Below are 22,133 nucleotides of genomic sequence, written 5' to 3' on the forward strand. Positions count from 1 at the left end.
GTGACTGGGGAAATAATCTCCATGGTGTGTATCATTATTTCATTTGTATTTTATATATTATTTTAACATCCTTTACAAAAGTTAATTAATTCTAGCTGGGGATCTTTTGTGGACAGCACAATATAAATTGTTGGCAAAAAGCATAGCAATGACTGATGCAATGAATTAAACAGATCCTGGCTTGCAGGGTGATTGTTTAGCTTAGCATAAAGCATCAGTGCAAAAGGATACTGAAGTGCCTTACAAAAATTCAAATTGACAGGACCTTTTTAACATCATCATGAAATCAACAAATACAAAGAAGTTTGAAATCACAGCAGAGCAATGTTCAATAGAGTTATAGCTTTTTCAGTCCATTGAAATGAATAGGCTTAGAAGTGTGTAACTCTAGGATTGCTCTGCTGGCCTTGAAGAGGAGAGGGGGGCATATGGTAGGTGTGCACTGGTTTCCTCTTCAGAATACTGACTGGCATACTGTGCATGAACATGGCTGAAGAGGAGAGGGTTCCATGGAGGTTCATATCAATTCTCTGCTAAGTATTCCTAATGTATATATAAAATTGTCACTCTTTCAGTTCCAACAAATAAAAAGCCTGACCAGTAAAGGCAATAACTTTTTTCTTTCAAAACTGAACCTGTACAAGATATCAGTGTTCCCTTTCTTATAAATATTTATTGTTCTGTAGAGATTATTCTGATCCAGTGAGATAAACTTCAGGTACAAAATCAACTGTTACAAACTCCTACAAAATACACATTCACTTTGGTTGATCTAACTGGTGGAACAAGGAGCAATCCCACAAAAATGCAGTAAATTCCATTTATTTTCCAGAGTATTGACTTAAAAACTAGTAAGCTACATATAGGGGTGTATGGCCCTAGGAACATGGGGAGACCCAAGTTACTGGGCTCATGCCTTTCGGTCACATGGAATCATAAGGAATTGGTATAAATTTACAGTCCTACGGCTTCCATCTAATTTCATTGTTATATCTTTATTATCCAAAGTTGCAGTATTTATGTTCTGGCAATATTAACTGATATATATTACCTTTTTAGTGACAGTATCTGGTGGCACATCTCGCCTTCCAAGAGGATAAGGATTCCATGGGCCACCAACAGAAACATCTTCCTGTCCATTGTCTAGAATGCTGCTCTGTTGTGATGGGGTCTATTTTTAAAATGGTAAAACATTCTTTAACAAAAGGAAAGCTGAATGTACAAAGGCATATAGCATCTACACCCCAAATAGGATTTTAAAAAAACATTTATATTTTGTGAAATGAAACAGTCATACAATACATATTCTTGCATTTTATCACAATTTAAGAACCATTTCTTACAAACCTGGATAAGACTTTAGTGCATATGCCAAAAATTTACTAAGAATGTTGACCATAATTAAAGGGCAAAAGAGCATCAATGGGTGCAATCTGTACACTCTTGCTCTGGAGTAAGCTTCATTCCATATATTAGGAGTAAATTCTGCATACACATGCATAGGATGGGATAGTAAATATATCTATCAGAAGAACCTAGTTTAATGTACATAGTAAAGTAATAAACTTCTTGCAATAGTTTTTATAGACATGAGCAGCCCAATCCAGAGCCTTGGGGCAGCCAGGGATGACACCACTGCAGCGCCACCTGCTGCGTCCAGGAGGCTTTTTAACAGCGTAGGGAGGCAAAATACAACACAAAAACTTCCCCACCACAAAAAGCCCTCCATTGGGCTCAGTTGGCTTATGGCACCCAAAAGGGTGGCTTAAATTCATGCGTCAGGTGCCAGTGTCCTGGAGGCAAAGTCAGGGTGGAAAACAGCTAAGGACAGCTCCACCCCTGGCTATTCCTCTAGATTGCTCCACTATGCCAGCAGAGCTGGCAGGGGTGCAGGAGTGGTGACACAGCGCTTTACACCAGGTCTGGCTGTCGTGGAGGACTGCCACAGCTGCCTACTGACAGATTTGCCCCTCTGTGGGGTACATGTCCTGGGGAGGGCAAATCTGCCAGCATAGTCTCCCACTGCCTCCACAACTCCCTTCCCTTCCCTGGATTGGGCTGTAAAAGTCTTGCCAAGCACTCACACTCTTAAGTGTGGAAACTCTTTGGTAGAGAACTATTACAAGTATTACAATTGGACTAAAAGTGTAATCAGTTCTTTAGAAATCTTGCTTCAAAATAATACTTGTTACTTCATATGAATAATCATTTTTATGAACTACCCATTTAAAGAATACATTGAAGTTTGTTGTTTTTTAAAAGAACAACTGACAGAAATTCTGATCCCTTCAGTCGTGTTCGACCCTGGGGTACCACTGCAAGCAGTGATTTTATAGGCAAGCCTTTTGTGGGGTAGTTTGCCATTGCTTTCCCCAGCTATTCTTTACCCCCTAGCTATGAGCTAGGTACTCATTTACCTACCAAGAAATGGATGAATGGCTGAGTTGACCATGAGCCAGCTGCCAGGATATCTGACCCCTAGGAGACTCGAACTCCTGACCATGTGAGTGGAAGTGCAAGCACTTAACCACTACACCACACGGCTCCCAGAAATTCTGATCCCAATTCAGTTCAGCAAGTATGTTTGGATTTAAGAAATTAACAAATTCCACCAAAAATGAATGGACTAAACTAGCTCAAAACAAACAGAACTGGCTTCATGATTACAATAATAGCTTTATGAATAAGAAGAAATGGGTAGTGGGATATACAATTCCATCAGAAGATCATGGCATAATTAAAAGTTTTAAATGCAGCACCAAAATATAGACCTTAAGCAATGATTTCTGGAGTTCATATAAATTTTTGACATGAATGCTAATATGAAAGGCACTCTTCTAAAAGCTGAATACTTGTATAATGCGTACAAAAAAGAAAGCTCTTAAAGGTGATCATAGTCATATGTTAAAAGGAGAACAATCGTGCAGCAGCTGCCTTTTATTTATCGCAAGGAAATGAATTAAAAATCTTAATTTTACACAGGATGTAAAAAAGTTCATGGGTAAAACAACAGGTACCCATTCTCTAAAACTAAGTAAAAAATTTTTTAAAGTCATTCCAGAGGCAGTGCCACAATAAGGAAAGATGAGGCCTTTCACTCAGGCAGCCAATTTTGTTTTGTTTTAGGTTTTTTGTTTGTTTCAGATGCTTTCAGTGCAATAAGGGGAGCAGTAACAGGAAAATAAAAGAGAGCAACAACATATTGGAAAACATGGGGAGCTTGGGGAGCAAAGGAAGAGGTTGATTGAAGTGGATTGCAGAGGCACGCACAAGGAAAAAGAAATAATATAGCCCTTTCCCTCATCGCCAGAGGGAAAAAAGACCAAAGCTGTATTTTAGTAGTACAGAACTCTGTTGAGCACAGGAAGAAGGCCAGTAACTGCAGCATGATCTGCTTTAGAAACTTTCTGCTAAAACTTGCAAAATTATTGCCTTTAGTTAAACTGAAGGGTTACTTTTCTTTATTCCTACTATAATATTTCAGTGGCTCTGACTTCCGATAAAATCAAGCTTGGATTTAACTTATTTGTATGGAGTCACATTTTTACTCCATAAGCTCTCTGGGCCTTACCATCTGGTTTAAATTTGTTTCAGAGGGTAGTTGTGTTGATCGGCAGTAGAACAGCTAAAAACCAGTAGAACCTTAGAGAGCAACAACATTTTCAGGGTATGAGCTTCCAAGAGTCAAAGCTCCCTTCATCATCTGAACAAGAGGGCCTTGACTCTTGAAAGCTCATACCTCAAAAAGCATGTTGGTTTTGAAGGTGCTACTGGACTCCGTTTTAGCTGTCATAAAATGCTTAAAAGCTTAAGCTGAAGCACTAACAGTCCAATCCAGATGGGGTGTATAGAATGGGTTGTGGGAAGGGCATGAGCCCATGCCATACATTTGCCCACTCCACCAGCCCCAGAGATGCCTCCAGCCCCAGAGATGCACTGGCCTAAATATGCACACTAGTGCATCTGAGAGTCATCTAGGGGTGTTCCCAGGGTGGAATCAACTTTAGTTATCTTCCACCGGACTTTTGGTGCAAGTCATTATTTCCATGGGTAGCAGTGCCATGGGTAGCAGTCATTTTGCCTCGCTGATTGCTATGTCATGAGCCCCATTGGAAACAGCAGAGCTACCTTTGTGGCACTGTCTTCAGTCGCCACAGAGCGCCCCCCCACCCCCATAAGTGGATTGCACTGTTAGAAGCTCTTATCCAATTGACAATGGGTATTAATATATTAATGTCAGTTTTGCCTCCCTCAAATAGTAAAAAAAAGCCATGACAGAAAATAGAAAAAGATAGTAAAGAAGAGCCATGACAGCATTTTAAAATGCATGATCCCGTTCACTAGCAACATATGACATTATAGATGCTGGGAGACATAATTTGATAGATTGATGTTGTACCAATCATCCAGGGAGATCTGCTGTTTCATCAGTGGGAAATAATAACAAAATATGTTCTCATAGCTACCAAGGCGGAGCTACCAGGGCGTGGGGTGTGTGCATTGCACCGAGCGCACGACTGGGGGTGGAAAATCCCCCCACGGTACCCCCCCCCCTCATCCCCCCACACTTACCTTAGTTCAGCCTGAAAGTGGAGGCTGGAAAAGCAGCCTCTTCACTTGAGGCTGAAAATGGCCTGGTGGGAACTACACTTCCCAGGAGACCATGTGAACTTCAGTTTTTCAACAATTTCATTCTGGGTTTCTTCTGAGTTCTTAGGTTTTTATCCATGTGTGATTATCATTGGTTAAGAACATAAGAAGAACATAAGAACATAAGAACAAGCCAGCTGGATCAGACCAAAGTCCATCTAGTCCAGCTCTCTGCTACTCGCAGTGGCCCACCAGGTGCCTTTGGGAGCTCACATGTAGGATGTGAACGCAATGGCCTTCTGCGGCTGTTGCTCCCGATCACCTGGTCTGTTAAGGCATTTGCAATCTCAGATCAAAGAGGATCAAGATTGGTAGCCATAAATCAACTTCTCCTCCATAAATCTGTCCAAGCCCCTTTTAAAGCTATCCAGGTTAGTGGCCATCACCACCTCCTGTGGCAGCATATTCCAAACACCAATCACACGTTGCGTGAAGAAGTGTTTCCTTTTATTAGTCCTAATTCTTCCCCCAGCATTTTCAATGAATGCCCCCTGGTTCTAGTATTGTGAGAAAGAGAGAAAAATTTCTCTCTGTCCACATTTTCTACCCCATGCATAATTTTGTAGACTTCAATCATATCCCCCCTCAGCCGCCTCCTCTCCAAACTAAAGAGTCCCAAACGCTGCAGCCTCTCCTCATAGGGAAGGTGCTCCAGTCCCTCAATCATCCTTGTTGCCCTTCTCTGCACTTTTTCTATCTCCTCAATATCCTTTTTGAGATGCGGCAACCAGAACTGGACACAGTACTGCAAGTGCGGTCGCACCACTGCTTTATATAAGGGCATGACAATCTTTGCAGTTTTATTATCAATTCCTTTTCTAATGATCCCCAGCATAGAGTTTGCCTTTTTTACAGCTGCCATGCATTGAGTTGACATTCCCATGGAACTATCAACTAAGACGCCTAAATCCCTTTCCTGGTCTGTGACTGATAGCACTGACCCCTGTAGCGTGTATGTGAAGTTTAAATTTTTTGCCCCTATGTGCATCACTTTGCATTTTGCTACATTGAACTGCATTTGCCATTTCTGAGCCCACTCACCTAATTTATCAAGGTCCACTTGGAGCTCTTCGCAATCCTTTGTGGTTCTCACCACCCTACATAATTTGGTATCATCTGCAAACTTGGCCACCACGCTACCCACCCCTACTTCCAGGTCATTTATGAATAGGTTAAAGAGCACTGGTCCCAAAACGGATCCTTGGGGACACCACTCCCGACATCTCTCCATTGTGAGAACTTCCCATTTACACCCACTCTTTGTTTCCTGTTTCTCAACCAGTTTTTAATCCATAGGAGGACTTCCCCTCTTATTCCTTCATTGCTGAGTTTTCTCAACAGTCTCTGGTGAGGAACTTTGTCAAAAGCCTTTTGGAAATCCAAGTAGACAATGTCCACCGGTTCACCTCTGTCCACATGCCTGTTTACACCCTCAAAGAACTCTAGTAAGTTTGTAAGACAGGATTTGCCTCTGCAAAAGCCATGCTGACTCTTTCTCAGCAGGTCTTGCTTTTCTACATGTTTTATAATTTATCTTTAATGATAGATTCTACTAATTTACCAGGAACAGATGTCAAACTGACTGGCCTGTAATTTTCGGGTCTCCCCTAGATCCTTTCTTAAAGATTGGTGTGACATTGGCCATCTTCCAGTCTTCAGGGATGGAGCCTGATTTCAGGGATAAGTTGCATATTAAAGTGAGAAGATCAGCAATTTCATGCTTGAGCTCTTTAAGAACTCTTGGGTGAATGCAATCTGGGCCAGGGGATTTGGTAACATTTAGTTTATCAATGGCTGCCAGAACTTCTTCCTTGTCTACCACTATCTTCGCTAGTTCCTCGTATTCGCCTCCTAAGAAGCTTGGTTCATGTGCAGGAATGTTCCTCACCTCCTCTTGGGTGAAGACAGATGCAAAGAATTCATTCAGCTTCTCTGCAATCTCCCTGTCATCTTTTAGCACACCCTTTGTTCCTTTGCCATCTAACGGGCCTACCGCTTCCCTTGCTGGCTTCCTGCTTTTGGTGTACTTGAAGAACTGTTTGTTGCTGGTCTTGATGTTCGCAGCCATGCGTTCCTCATAATTTTTTTTTGCCTCCCTTACAGCTAACTTGCTTCTCTTTTGCCACCATTTGTGTTCCCTCTCATATTCTTCATCAGTCAAACTGGACTTCCATTTTCTAAAAGACATTTTCTTTTTTTCTGATAATTTCCTCAACCTCTCTTGTTAACCATGGTGGCTTTCTTTTGGACTGGGTGCTGCCTTTTCTAACCTGTGGAACACATTCCAGCTGAGCTTTTATTACTGTGTTTTTAAATAACCTCCAAGCATCCTGGACAGTTTTGACTCTCTTGATTTTCCCTTTCAGCTTCCTGCACACTATCCCCCTCATCTTTGAGAAATTTCCCTTTCTGAAGGCGAATGTAACTACATTAGTAGTTGCCACTTGTTCGCATGCTGAGATACTGAATCTGACAGCATTGTGGTTGCGGCTGTTCCCTATCGGCTCCAACAACACTGACTTCCTGCACCAGGTCCTGGAGTCCCCACATAGAATTAGATCTAGGATCACCTCTCCCCTGGTTGGGTTCCCACAACCATCTGCTCTAAGCCACAGTCATTTAGCATATCCAGGAATGCTCTCTCCTTACTATGACCTGAACATGCATTCCTTTTTCCCAGTTTATATGGGGATAGTTAAAATCACCCATTACCACCTACATTTTGTGTTTTTGTTGGCCTCTCTAATTTTCTTTTTTTTTTTCCATCTCCAGAAGTCCTCTTTGTTGCACTTTGGTCTGGGGGAGTAGATAATATATTCCTAATATTAAACTTGTCCTTCACACCTGGTATTGATATCCCACCAGGTGATTCTGTAGGGGAACCAGCTCCCCTTGCATTGTCAATTTTCATGCGGATACTATGCTCCTCTTTGTTGATGTAAAGCAAGGGACAACTCCACCCCCAATGTCGCCCCTGTCCTATCCTTCCTATAGAGCCTGTAGCCTGGTATAACAGCATCCCACTGGTTCCTCCCTCATTCCACCATTCTTCTCTGTAATGCCCCACTATATCAAAGTCCTCCTTCAAAACTCTGTATTCTAGCTCCCCCATTTTTTTAGGTTGAGATGCTTCTACTCTTTATTAGCATAGAGACACCCTGTATCACCCTGTCTCTGTCCTTAACCTGGGATTGATGTGCTTTACCCTCAAGGTCTTTTGTGCAGACACTATCCCTTGTCAGCACATGCACATTGCTATGTTCCATTACAGCTTGTATGTGGATTTGATTTAGAGAAAACCTCCCTCTCTGTCTGCATTCCCATAGATACTGTATTCCGAACCGAAGAGTCAATACCTCTGTAGGCTCCTGTCGGCTTTCCCCAGGAGGATCCAGTTTAAAAGCTGTTCTGCACCACCTTTTTTAATGTTGGCATGCCAGCAGCCTGGTTCCCTCTTTGGTTAAGATGAGAGCCACGTCAACCGTTTGTACCAAGTGTGGCCTGCCTTGGCTCCCAAAAGGTTCCCCAGTTCCTGACAAATCTAGAAACCCTCTGCCTTACAACTTTCACCTTCTCTCATCCACGCATTGAGTACCCTGTATCTCCAGCTTGCCTGCTAACTTCAGCCCTGCTTGGCCAGATGGAGCGAGGTAGCATTTCTGGAGGAAATGCCACCTTGGGGGGTCCTGGACTTCAACCTGTTTCCTAGCAGCCTAAAGATTTTAGCTTCCAGAACCCTCCCGGCTACATTTCCCAATGTCGATTTGGTGCCAATACTGGGACCACAAGCAACTGCTGACTCCACCCCAGCACTGTCTAAAGAAGCCTATCCTAGGCCGAAGGCTGTGACATCCGCAACCCGCCATGCACCAGGCAGGCCAAAGTCACCATCGCGGAATCATCACGCCTCTCACAAACCCATTAACTCTCTACATTTCTAATGATCGAATCACCCAAATTACAAGGAGCCCCCCACCTTCCCCTCGGTGTATCCTCGAGTGCTTGAGGAGGGATAGCTGATCACCAGTTAAGGAAGTGGATCCCATCTAAGGGAGCATCTTTCCCCCACCTCAGACTGGCACCCTCCCGTCCCCAAGACCTTCATTCTCCATGACATCTGAAGAGATGTCACCTTGGGAGTGGGACCCGGCTGTTAAGTCCCTGAAAGCCTCGTCTGTCACCCTCTCTGCCTCTTTCAGCTTCTCCAGGTCTGCCACCTTGGCTTCAAGAGAACGCACACGTTCCTTGAGTGCCAGGAGCTCATTGCAGGTTGTTTACCTATACTGCCTTGATTTCCTTTTCCATATGTGCGTTGCTCCCTGAAGGAGTTGCTTGGATTTTTCAATGATTTTTGTCCAATTTTTCTCTATTTCACAGGTGCTCATAAAAACCCAGAGAAAGATCTAGGAAATACACAAGCAACCACTAGTGGGAGAGAAACATGTGCTAAAAAGGGAAAACAAATGATGCACTGTGGGTACCCAACTGATGAAATAACACATGCAGAAAAACCCCATTAAAGATGCTTGTAAAAAACCTGGAGAAACAGCAAGGAAAGATCAAAGCAACCATTGCAGACAGCAAAATATGTGCAGAAAAGAAAAGCAGTATGAATACCCAACCAATGATATATCACATGTCAAAAAGCCCTACATTAAGATGTCTGAGAGAAAGCTGTACTGTATCAACAATTTACTTTCTTATGCATGGCGTAATTGCAAGGCCATAAACTTCATGCCAGTGAAAGTGTGTAGTTCTGACTTTAATATTTTCTTCACACCAAATCAAAAAACATCTTGTTAAACTGAACCCTCTCCCCCGCCACCCACTCTTAAACTTCCAAGTGTCCAGTAACCACTGCCCCCATCCATCTCATAGTTGGCAACCTTATTTCACATTTTCTGCTAGTGGAGCTTATCATGCATGTTAGTGATAGCAAGGAAGGTCTGGGAGATAAAACGTTCCTGGTATGGGGGTCATACCCCTGCCATGCCCCCACCCCAGAACTGCCCCCACCATGCCCCCACGCCTGGTGCATTGTGCCCCCCTTGGCGCTATGCCACTGAGCGGAGCCTGCCTCACACCAGAGCGGCAGCAAGACATCCCATGCGAGTGAAGAAGAGTCTGAATTTATATCTCAACTTTCTCTCCTGTAAGGAGACTCAAGGTGGCTTACAAACTCCTTTCCCTTCCTATCCCCACAATAGACACCTTGTGAGGTAGCTGGGGCTGAGAGAGTTCTGAAGGAATGTTATCCAGCAGGAATGTAGGAGTGCAGAAACACATCTGGTTTCCCAAATAAGCCTCTGCCACTCAGGTGGAGGAGTGGGGAATCAAACCCGGTTCTCCAGATTAGAATCCACCTGCTCTTAACCACTACACCATGCTGGCTCTCAAACCACTTCCCAAACTTGTCTCACAGTTACCCTGATTTGCATGATAAGATAAGTACAGATTTTTTTATTTTTGCATGTAATGATAGAGCATGCCAGAATTCTTGCACTTTGAACCGTAGAAAGAGATATATGGGCAAGGAAAACTTGCAATTTTAATTTTCAGCCTGAGTTGCCAAGCACAGGATGGCAGGGTCCAGAGCATCAGCAGGAAACAAGCCAGGATGTCCTTTTTGTACATAATACAAAACATACTTCAGAACAACAGTGGGTAACAAACAAACTTCAGATTATGGCTTTAAGAATCAGAGTGCAGTGGCCCACATTCAGACTTTCAATTAATTACAATTAATTAAGCTGAACCATGATTTTGTATCATGTCTGAGCTGAGCCTATAACATATTTATTAATCATGATGATTTTTTAATCAAATAAAAGTATGAAGTAAATAAATCTAATTCAAGATGGAAAATCAGTATTTTGATTTGAGAGGGGTGCGGGAGGGCGGGGCTGTGTCTGTATTTAATAGGGTAGCCAGCTGCAGGTTGGGAAATACCTGGAGATTTTGAGGATGAAGTCTGAGCACAGCAGAGTTTGGGTAAGGGAGGGACTTCAATGGGATAGAATGCCAAAGAGTCTACCTTCCAAAGTGGCCATTTTCCCCAGGTGAACGGATCTCTATCAGCTGGTGATCAGTTGTAACCCCAGGAGATCTTCAGCTATCATTTGGAGGTTGACAACCCTAGTACTTAAGCTTTTCAGGAAGCAGATTATATTTATATCCCATCGAAAAAACATGAAGTTGGAGATTAATCTCAGGTTTAGTTAATTTACTTGATATAGATTTTTTAAATAAAAACTGGATTAATATTTTTAGAACTGAGAAAACACAAGATCCTGCACAGACCCTGCACAGAGCGTATAAAATACAACAAAGTACTACTGAAATACTTCAGTTTAGCATTTAGTTAATTCTTCCAATTTCCTGCCAATATGAAGAAATGCATAATCAGCTAGATAATACCAAGAAGTTTCAAGAAATCAAAGTATTAACAAATCTGTCAGACATTTACAGTTGCTTGCAGCAAGCCACGTGTTGCTGGTTTAGGGCATTTATCAGACTGAAGCAGATAAGCAGCACTACAACAATACCTTAAAGAGACATATTTTTGTATATTTATTCACACTCACAGGGTCATTCCAGCAATTTTCCAGAGGCTTCAACAAACGTGGAAAAAATTAAATAATATTAAACACATTAAAATTAAAACACATAAAAATATTGCAAATAAAAATAAAAATTGCCTCTGCTGCTAATTCCGATGGAATATCAGTGTTGCAGTGATTTAGTTCTTAAACCAGAAACACAGTAGCTTGCAACAATCTAGAATTTGTACATCAATCTAAACTGTAATGGGTTAGTAGTCAATTTAGTGGTAAATTTAAAAATGGTTAATTATGAACTACATGCATGTTTGCACTTAAGTACAGTGTAAAAAAGGAAGAATTTTCACTATTTTAAAACATGGAATCTTTTATCTACTTTATGTTCTCTAAACCAATTCTGATCCTGTCCTCCAAAATAATGCTTAGTTAGCTGTTACCTAAAACCTTCAAAGCCATCAATTGTCTATCTTGGCTTGACTATCATTGCTGCATCCTAATTCTTTCAATGAGGTTAAAACTGCAAAGTTCTTATGTTTCTTAATGCTTACAATCTACTGCTATGTTGCAGGAGTTTAGACAGTCTGACTATTCTCACTGGCAGTGAAGAACTGTTCTTTTTTGTTGTTGACTTTTTACATTAAAAAACCCTTTAATCTTATTTTATTCCATCTAAACAATCAAAATGAAGGGCTCACTCATATGTAGTCACTTTGATTAATCAAAGCTTGTAATAGAACTTTTCTGGCATTAAATGTCTATGGCACCATCAAACGTAAGTAACCATCTACAACATGAAACACGGTTTTTTAGGTCTCTGGCTCACAGAATGACTGCAACAGAAGAGAAGAAAGCAGCATGACAGTCACACAGTGAGCCAATTAATTGAATGAACAAAGGTAGGTACATTATGTTAGCTTTTTGAATTGTTTATAGGACACAAGCATGAATAATATGCAAAAGCTGAAAAGAAAGAGGAAGGAGAATACTAGGAAGAATTATTGTTGTGGTCTCTGATATATGCAGGCTATCTCATACTTACTTTCGGTAGAGGTAGCTCTTGGTGCATTTGGTTTTCAAATTTAGATTTAGTCTGCAAGTTTAATGTCATGCTTCTGCCCGCATGCATTGCTGACAAACCTCCAGAGCGCAGCATGCCAAGGTTAACAGTGTTGTGTTTGTAAGCAGCAGTCTGAGTAGAGGAAATAACAACCACGTGACAGGATATGAACACACATGCTCATTAAGAGAAAATACTGCACATATATGACTAACTTTACATGATCTCAATTTAAGCAAACAAACAATACCAAGAAATAAGTAGCTCTTTGTGCATGCACTGAGTCAGACAGAAGCACATAGAGTGCTAGTTGTACATAAAATGGTTACTATAAAAAGACACTGACAAAAAAGCAAACAAATCTATTTTATACTGATGACTTCTAAATTGTGTTTAATAGGTAGTTATAGGGTGTTGTTTTACACAAAAGGGGATTATCTTCAGATGTTCTATAAATCTACTTATGATATAATTCTGCATTTAACCTCAGCAAATAGTAAGCTGGGAAGAACATTCTGGATAATTCTATTTATATTCTGTTGTATTAAGCATACTGAAAAATATAGCATCTGATTCTGCATGATTGGTTCATACCGAACAATCATCAATCTCTTCTAGGTCCCTTCCGCACATGCAGAATAATGCACTTTCAATCCACTTTCACAATTGTTTGCAATTGGATTTTGCTATTCCGCACAGTAAAATCCAGCTGCAAAGTGCATTGAAAGTGGATTGAAAGTGAATTATTCTGCATGTGCGGAAGGGGCCTAGTCAACATCATAGGTCTTCCCCTGCAGAATGCCCTGCAATGGTCATATAGTTGTTTTGAATCTACACTTGCAAAAGACAGTTCACTGCATATACAGTCTAATTTGCAAAAATCACACTGATCCTAATTTAACCAAGCAGTAATATTTTTCATGAATTTAACACAAAAGTAAAAGACATTGAACTAAACACATTTCCAGAAATAGAGAGTTAACTCTGATACACATTTTATTAGTCCATGGAAATGAAGCAGCACATGTATTTCCTAAGACAGCATTATAAAGCTCAATTGTATTAAGTTTTATTCATAAGATTACTCAGAATGATCTGCAGATTCAGTCACTGTATTTTAAAATAGGTCAGTTGTATGCTATTAAATGTAGAATTTGTATGCTATTAAATAGGGAATTTATACTGATCAACACAAACAGATGAGAGCATCCATAGCCAAAGAAAGGAACAAAAGAAAGAAAAAGACACAGGTCTTGCTTAAACAGAACATTAAAAAGCACAAGGTTCTAGAAAGCCTGTATAAAAAGTTATGTTTTAAAAAAGTAAAAGTTATTCATTTTTAATTCAGCTTAAGAAGTGTGAAGAGCTGAATGATGCTATAAAAGTTGTGAAGAAAGAACGGGTGAGATTTACCTTGGCTGCCATTGCTGCCTGAGGGTGGGGCAGGCTCAGCACTGGTATCCAGCCCAGCATAGGGGTTGGGCTGCCCAGCTGCCAGCACAAGCGAGTGACGTCCCTGGAGGAGGCAGGGCCGCAGCCTTATATGGGCAGGCCAGGCCATCCCGCGCCTCTTCTCGCTTGAGTGCCAATGGCTTCTCCTACCCTCCCTCCCTTGTGAGTCTGAGATTTTGTTGTTGGCATTCTGGCTATGATGACTGTTGTTATTTGTATTTCATCAGTCACATGAGTTGCACATGGGGACTGATCCGTTCGGGGAGGAGGACCCTGCATGCCAGGCTTTCCCATTTGGAGGAGGCCTCCATAAGAGGCCTGGGGGTGGAGCGAGCCTGTGAACCACATGCCCAAGCGGGTGCTGCTGGTGGTTTGTGCCCCCTGGCAGCAAGGGGAATTCATCCAGAGGCCAGCGCCCAGATGGTCTTTCCCCCCATGCATCGGGCTGGGGGAAGGTTATTACTGGGGGACAGCAGACGGGCTGCCCGGTGCCAGATCTGTCCCCTATGCTGCGCCTCTGCTTTCTTTTGCCAGCACACCAATAAAATGGCTGTGGCCAAATTTTACCCACACAATGGGGTTTTCTGTGTCTCCTTCTGCACCTCAGACTGCTTCCCCCCCTACCTGGGTGGCAACTGCTGTGCTCTTGTGACTTTGTTTCTATCATTTTGGGAATGTGAATGTTTTTCACATTAATGACATCCCTCCATTCATTTTTTTAAACACTGCTATCATTTAGATTTTAGATTTTTAAAATATCCAAGGTAACTTGCTGAATTTGATTAGTCAAGAGTGTTATTTGGAATACATCATGCATTTTTAATTGTTTTTTCAGTGGAATGAATTACAATGGCTGATTCCTATATTGTATTCCTAAAATTTATTTTAAATGGATTCCTTAAACGAATGTTTACATTGTTGCACATATATCCACATTTTGTATTTTTATAATTTGTATCTATACATATTTTTGAATGCCACTATATGCATTCTACTTTTGATATTTGAACTGTAACTATCTTTTTAAATACAGAAGTGTAGTCATTTTAATCTATTTCAGAAAATTAAAATAGGAGTCTAGTGGCTTTCAGACTAATAAGATTTATCAGCAACATAAACTCCTTATTAATGGAGCTCTGCATTTTATTTAATTAATATTACTAAATGAACAGCCTCAATTTTGCCAGGCTAGTGACTTTACTTGTATATTTTCTACAGGCAATAGTGTAATTGACTACAATTGCATTTTGACTGATCTTTGTAACTTAATTAGAAACTTTTCAGTTGAAGCCCATACCAAAAATGATCATATGCCACTCCTGCTTAAATGATCTACCCATATGGCAAATACTACTTTTCACTCTTGTTACTACATGTAACAAGATTTTAAAAAAAAGATTTTAAAGAAAATAACAGATGGAAGACCCTCTTCAATGGCTTAAAGTCCACAGAAAGCTATTGCAAATGCCCTCAATCAGTCATGGGATCCAAAAATTTTAGTAACAGGTTCCCTTGGTGGTGGGATTCAAACTGTGGCGTAGCACCAATGGGGCTGGGTGGGGCATGACGGGGGCGTGGCCAGGCACTCCGGGGGCTGGGCACTCCTGGGCGGGGCTGTGGCAAGGACACAGTCGCTGTGCTGGTCCTTGGGCGGAAAACGCACGCAGGCGCAGGCTGCCACGCATGCCGGTGCACCTCCTGCTAGACTGCTTCAAGTTCTGCGCGCTACTGCTGAGAGGAGGGGCGTAACTAAGGCAAAAATCACGTGGCAAAATCACCAATTAGTAACCCCCTCTCGGCACACACAAATAATTAGTAACCTACTCTCGGGAACCTGTGAGAACCTGCTGGATCCCACCACTGCCCTCAATGGACACGAAACAACCAGTACACTGATCATCTTGGCATAGAAATGGGAGGAGTATTTTACTCAGCTGTTTGCTTCCCCAGGTACCTTGGAAATGCAGGAACAAGCTGTTTTGTTAACTACTACACTTCAATGGTCTCAGGTTGAATCTGCTGCATCTGTTGGGGTCACTGAAACCAGGGAAATCACCTGGCCCCAATGGGATTCAAATACAAATACAAATACAATACCTTTAATGGCATATAAAAAGTGGTAAGCCCCAATGGGATTCCTTCAGACCTCCTACTGAACAATCAGTCATAGTGGATTGATCTATTACCCAATTTTTTAAATTGCTGTTTGTAGATCAAACAGGTATAATGCCTAATTCATGGTTGAACACTGTAATAATGGCAATCTATTAAAAAGGTAAAATTGATCAACCTAATAATTATCATCCAATGAGTTTGCTCTCTGTTATAGGCTAGTTTTATGCTAAACACCTTGCTTCAAGTCTTATAAATCAGATCCTCTCCAAAAATATCCTTGGACAAGAACAGATTGGATTCAGGAAAGGAGCAACTACCATAGATCACTGTGCAGTTTTAGCATTTCTTAGTGAGAAATATACCAGACCGAAAAGGGGAAAACTTTTGGTGGCCTTTATTAATTTAAAAACTGCTTTTGATTCTATTTCATGTGAGTACCTATGGGACAAATTACGAAAACTAGGAATTGACCCTTGACTGTTACAACTAGTTAAATAATTTCATACTGATAACACCTGTCAAGTAAAATAATCACTTGATGGCAAATTAACAAGAAAGATACCAATCTCCAAAGGTGTCAAGCAGGGATGAATCCTAGCTCCCCATTTATTTAATTTGTTCTTGAATGATCTTTCACCTGCTTTAGATCTAGTAGATGGTCACCCTCCAAGATTAGGAACTCGTGCAATGCCAATTTTGCTTTATCCTGATGATACAGTGATCTTATCATGAACAAAGATTGGACTTCAATGCTATATCCAAGCCTTCCATCAATACTGTAATCAATTAATTACAAACTACAAGAAAGCCAAGGTAGTTGGGTTCGCAAAATCTTTGTATAAATATAATTGGAAAATAGATGGAGCACTAATCAAACAAGGTAAACAATTTAAATACTTGGCATTAACTTTTAATTATAACAACAGTTGGGTTGCCCACTAAAATAAGACTATAAAAGCATCTAAAAGGCCACTTGTATTGCTGAAGTATTTGTACTATTATAAAAGAAATAAATATTTCCCAGCTGCTCCTAAGATATATTATGCAAAAATGATTCCCCAGATCCTCTATGGAGTGTGGATAGAAATCTTTAACTCTACAACAGAAGACCCACAGTCCCTTTTTAAAGACAGTTATTAGGTGTACCTAATTGGGTAACCAATCCAGTCATCTGTTTGGAACTTGGTCAGCAAGGTTTAGAAATGGGAAGAGCAACTTTTAAGTATTGATTAAAAATTCATTTTCATCCTCATTCAACAAATTTACTAACCCACATGCTGAGTGACTCCTTATATCTCACTGGTCAACAGCTATTCTACAAAAACTATTCCACTTAGGCATAGGCGCAGCTGCCTCTGGGAAATCCATGGACAAACGTCCTGGATGCTCCCATGGGAGTCACATGGGGAGCCCCTGGAAAAATCACCCCCTCACTTTTGGGAAGGCAGAGGGGCAAGGCTGGGCCTCAGTGAGATGTGTGCGCGCCGCCTAGGCCAAGCTTGCCCAGCTGGCGTGCAAACATCACACCGAGACCCAGCAATGCCCTTCCTCCATTCCAGAAGTGGCTGGGCCGCTCCCTCCCCCACAGCGCCCTGCCCCCACCACCCCTGTGTCATGATATATAAAAAGAAAAAGTTCACAAGAAGGTCATCTTCTAATTTAGCAGAGGTTTGCGAACCCTGAGGAAGGAGACAGTCAGTCTAGGGGCAAAAGTAGCAAAGATTGACCTTTAACATGATTGGTGAATTCAACTGTGATTCTAGACCAATGAGAGGCTGTTGCGTGGGCGGGGGGAAGTATCCTGATGTATGTATTTGTATATGCTGAGTTGATATAGAGATAGAGATTGAGTTGAGTTCTGTGTGTGTTGAACTTTGTTATAGCTGAAGAGTTCTGCATAGTATAATTGTCTTGCATAGGATAGACTTGTGTAACCTTGCAACTGCTAAAGTAAAAGCTTTCCTATGGAAAGAACATCTTGCATGGAGAGTATTCTTTTCCAAGTGTGGTAGAAGGTTGCAGTGAGTGCAAGAATACAATAAATCTTCTCATCTTACCAGAGTGACTCTGCTTTAAACTCTGCTGATACCCTGTGTCCCCCACTTACCTGAGTTCAGCTGGCTACAAAAAGCAGCCGGCTAAAAAAGTAACCTAGTGGGAACTACACTTCCCAGTAGACCATGCAAGCCCCCCAAGGAGGCCCCTACAGGAGTTGGGGCTTGCAAGGTCTCCTGGGAACTGTAGTTCCCACCAGGCTGCCTTTTCAGTCAGCTGCTTTTTGCTGGGTGCCATGAAGGGGGTGCCACAAGGGGGGGGGGGTTGGCCATCATTTTGCCCTGGGCATCATTCCCCCCCATGCACCACTGCACTTAGAAACTGAAGTTAGAACAATCACTAGTTTTGAGGAAAGATGCATACTGAGATTGATAGCAGAGAACTGCTTTTATAAGCACTGAGGCTGGGGTTGGGCTTAGGGGGCATGTCCATGCCGCCACCCAGCCCCTGGGGCATGGTCATGCCTCCCCAAGCCCCACCCCGGCCTCAGTTCTCCAAGGCAGGGGACCGCAGTCTCTTCTGGCCTGTCCGGAGGGCAGAGCAGAAGGGGCTGCTGGCTGCTGGCAGGAAGCCCAGCCAACAGGGGAGAAGGAGGGAGTGGGGGGGTGAACCCAGACACTCTTGACCCTGCCCATGTTGATGACAACATGGGCGGGGTCAAGGGTCCCTGGCTCCGCCCCCCACTGCCATCTTCCTGGTCACATGGAGGGTGATTTTGTGCCCCCCACGACCAGAAGAGTGCCACTGCCCTCCTTGTTCAGAATTAACTTTTGAAATGTCCTTATTTAATTCTTAATTTACAGTTGAGTAAAGTTGTAAAACCAAGTTTTATCTTGACATTTTATTATATTGTATATTACTTTTTTATATGTCATTAGAGGTTACTTGACTTATCATAAACTTTCAGAAGTCAGACCTCACTTCCTCAGATATACATAGTATATGATCATTTTCCAGCAGCCTTTATAACCCAGGATTACAATAGGAGGAGTTGCAGAAAAGAGAGAGACCTAGGCTTGCCAGCTGTACAGTGGGGTCATGGCATCTCCTGCTAGGGTTGTCAGACAACCACCAGGGGGCAAGGATCTCCTGGTTTAGGTCCCCCTCTGCCAGTGCCATCCCTGGTTTGAGTCCCCTTCTGCCAATGCCATCTAGGGGTCTTGCTAGGTACAAAATGAGGCCTACATATCACTGGTGTGATGATGTCACTTCTGGAAGTGATGTCATCATGTACACACCATTAAGGGAGACACTGGTATTTGAGCAAAACTTAGGTAAAAACAGCTTCTACCATAGAGTTTTTGGCCAAATACCCAGGAAGTTTCCCTTGCTGTTGGCAACACAATGACATCACTTATGGAAATGACATCATTGCATCACTCATATCCTAGGCCTCATTTTAAGCCTGGTAAGACCGCCCACCTCTCCCCCCCCAGTTGCCAGGGGCAACCTGGCAACTCTATCTCCTATCCTCAGTGTTTGCTTCCTGCTGCTGATCAAGAATTTTTTTTAAAAGTGTAAGTCTTCCTAAAAGAAACTAGAATGGATATGATTGTTGCTCATAGTGAATGACAAAAAGGTACCATAAAAACTAAATACATTTGTTCCAATATGAGACATTAAGGTATAACTGGGATTCTGTTTTAGTTTGTTACTTCACCCCAGCAGTGGTAACTCCTGAAATTATTATAGGTTCTGCCCTCTCATGGGTTGATTCCGCACTTGGGTTATCGACCTAAGTTCGAGCTGCGTTCGACCTAAGTGCTCCGCACAACCACTGGAATCGACGTGGTTTTGTACCAGTTTTGCCCCATGTAACGGTCAAATTTCCGACTCCAGTTGGGAACTACTACTTTTTCAGGGAACCACTCTCAAACTCAGCTCGATTCCAGTAAAGTGCGGAATCTCTGGTGCCAGGAGTCCCCCATTCAGCCAATCACAGCTGAGTGTTTCGGGCATGCGTACAGATGGCCAATCAAAAAACGCCACCTTCGTCCCTCCATTCCTGTGGCAGTTTTTTTAATAACGTGTGTGGAGATAGACGGAACATGGCCGTAGAACAGTAGCCAATCGGAAAGGAGCAGCGAAGAGGCACAAGATGATCCTGCCCTCTGAGCTGGGATCAAGCTGGTTGCAGTGGGGAACAACAATGGCTTCAACCTAGTTTAGTACCCTTCTCAGGGAACTGGGTCAAACCTATTTTACTCGTGTGCGGAATCGCCCATGGTATATTTTATCTTATTTTGTCTATCTTCTAAATCCTGTCCAAATTGATTTGTTACTGTTTTGATTGGAACTTGGGGAGGCATGACCATGCCCATCTTGGCTTGGGGAGGCATGACCATGCCCCAGGGGCTGGGTGGCGGCATGGACATGCCCCTTCTACTCTAGAGCTGTGGCTATGCTAAACTCCGCTGCTTCATATTGATGTATTTGGGGCTATGTAGGGATGGGTGGAGGATGATGATGTATGAGTCTGAAATTGCATGAGTCTGAAATTGTATGAGTCTGAAATTGTGTGCATCGAGGAATGCTGCTGTAAATTTCGTTGTGCGTGCACAATGACAATAAAATGCTTATGCTTATACTAACTTACTGTGATGACACAATTAGAAGCTGGGACCGCTGACCTCTCTCATCATTTATGAGTAGCAACCACATCTATCCCAGGGGCTTTCCCCACTACAGAAGGGAGCTAAGGTCGACTCGGTTCCCTTCAGTGGAGGGCGATTCCAGGCTGTCCCCACAGCAACTGAGTTGGCCCCCTGGAACCGAGCTAAGTGGGCGGGATCATCTTGGTGCCTGTTTTGCTCCTCGATCGTGATTGGCGCTTGTGTTATGGCAGGAAACGGGAGTGTTCTTTTTTTTTTACATTTTTTACAGTTTACAGTTTACAATGCGCTTTCTGCCCGCCACGACTCTCCCGTTCTGCGCATTTCAAAAGTCTGTGCATGCCACAAAAGCGGCTCGTGATTGGTTGAACAGATGAGGTGTCGTTTCGATGCTTCCCCACTTTGAAGCTTCGAAGCGGTATCGACCTTGTTCCGGCAGAAAAGTGTAGTTCATAACTGCGACAAGGATGTCGCAGTTCTGGGTGTGTGTGTGTGGGGGGGGGAACTGAGACAAAACAATGTTGAGCTCCGTGGCAGTGGGGATTCACTGAGGCGAACCTAGGTAGAAACCAGTTCAACTCTGTCAGTGGGGAAAGCCCCCCAGTCTCTCTAAAAAACACTCACAGAAGAATTACATAAAACAGGATTTACAACAGGTCTTTGTTACAAATCCACTTCCACCCATAGGGGGCCTGGAAAATGGTTATGTGTGCCATACATCTGAGGATGAGATATCTGATTCAGAAAAGCAGGTTCCAATCAATTTTGTTAGTTTTGAGCGCTTGACTTATCTTGTTAATACATACATTTGTACATAGGATTCTTAGTACTTTGTAATTTTTTTCTGCATCCATGATGTAACTGATTTCTTATCTGAAGAAACACCAATATAGAGTGTTTCAATTACAGTACATGTTTACTGCACACTATTTGTTAATAGTGAATAAAACTGAAAATGATTTACCACAGAGGACGAAGACTACAGCTAATTCTCCAATATGAGAAAAAATGCTCAATTTAAAAAATAATATCTATTCCATACTTTTTATAGAAGTGTACCATGCTTCTTTTTCTGAAATACCCATCATAAAGCTTTGGGAAAATAATTGGTTCAAATTTAACAATATATAATTTATGCTGATATATTTCTACATTTCAGTTATGTTTATCAATTAATGTATAAATACCATAAAATCAAGAACTGTACAGAATATATAATTACTATATCAAACAGCTGGCCCCTGTGTGGATAAAAGTATTAATAACATTATGTAACCAAAATATGTCCCCTACAACAGCCAAATTTATTCCAGAAGGTGCAGAATGTCGAAAGCAGCTGAATGTTAGTAAAGGGAAAAAGTCCACGTGGGGGGTGGGGAGGATAATAATTGCAGTTACAAGATATTATTTGAAAGATCTTTGATTGCAGGAATCCCTAACCTTTTTGAGACTTGGGCACATTTGGAATTCTGACATGGTATAGTGGGCACAACTACAGAATAGCTGCCACAGAATGGCTGCTTCAGGAGGCAGAGCCAGCCACAAAATATTTGCTACAGCTTCACTTCAGCAACATAGTGTAGATCCTTGTACTGTGGTGGCAGTTGCTGCCAAAGCAACATTTTTTAAAAA

The 22,133-nt window shown here is 42.0% G+C and overlaps 1 protein-coding gene across 10 annotated transcripts in view; it reads right to left on the reverse strand.

The window, feature by feature from the left end:
- Positions 1 to 22,133, reverse strand: part of LRRC7 (leucine rich repeat containing 7) — a 268,314-nt gene that overhangs the window by 38,951 nt on the left and 207,230 nt on the right. For 8 of the 10 annotated variants that reach the window (XR_007244582.1, XM_048497223.1, XM_048497228.1 and 5 more), the window contains 2 exons: positions 12,250 to 12,399; positions 1,052 to 1,171 (listed from right to left, as the gene is read on the reverse strand). Coding sequence is in view for 9 of the 10 variants with exons in the window: in XM_048497223.1 (XP_048353180.1) it covers positions 1,052 to 1,171; positions 12,250 to 12,399 (270 nt within the window). In the remaining variant the exon portion in view is untranslated. The remainder of the gene's footprint in view (positions 1 to 1,051; positions 1,172 to 12,249; positions 12,400 to 22,133) is intronic. The other 2 variants (XM_048497226.1, XM_048497230.1) reach the window with 1 other exon arrangement.

This window comes from Sphaerodactylus townsendi, linkage group LG05 (assembly GCF_021028975.2).
Source record: "Sphaerodactylus townsendi isolate TG3544 linkage group LG05, MPM_Stown_v2.3, whole genome shotgun sequence".
Classification (NCBI taxonomy): domain Eukaryota; kingdom Metazoa; phylum Chordata; class Lepidosauria; order Squamata; family Sphaerodactylidae; genus Sphaerodactylus; species Sphaerodactylus townsendi.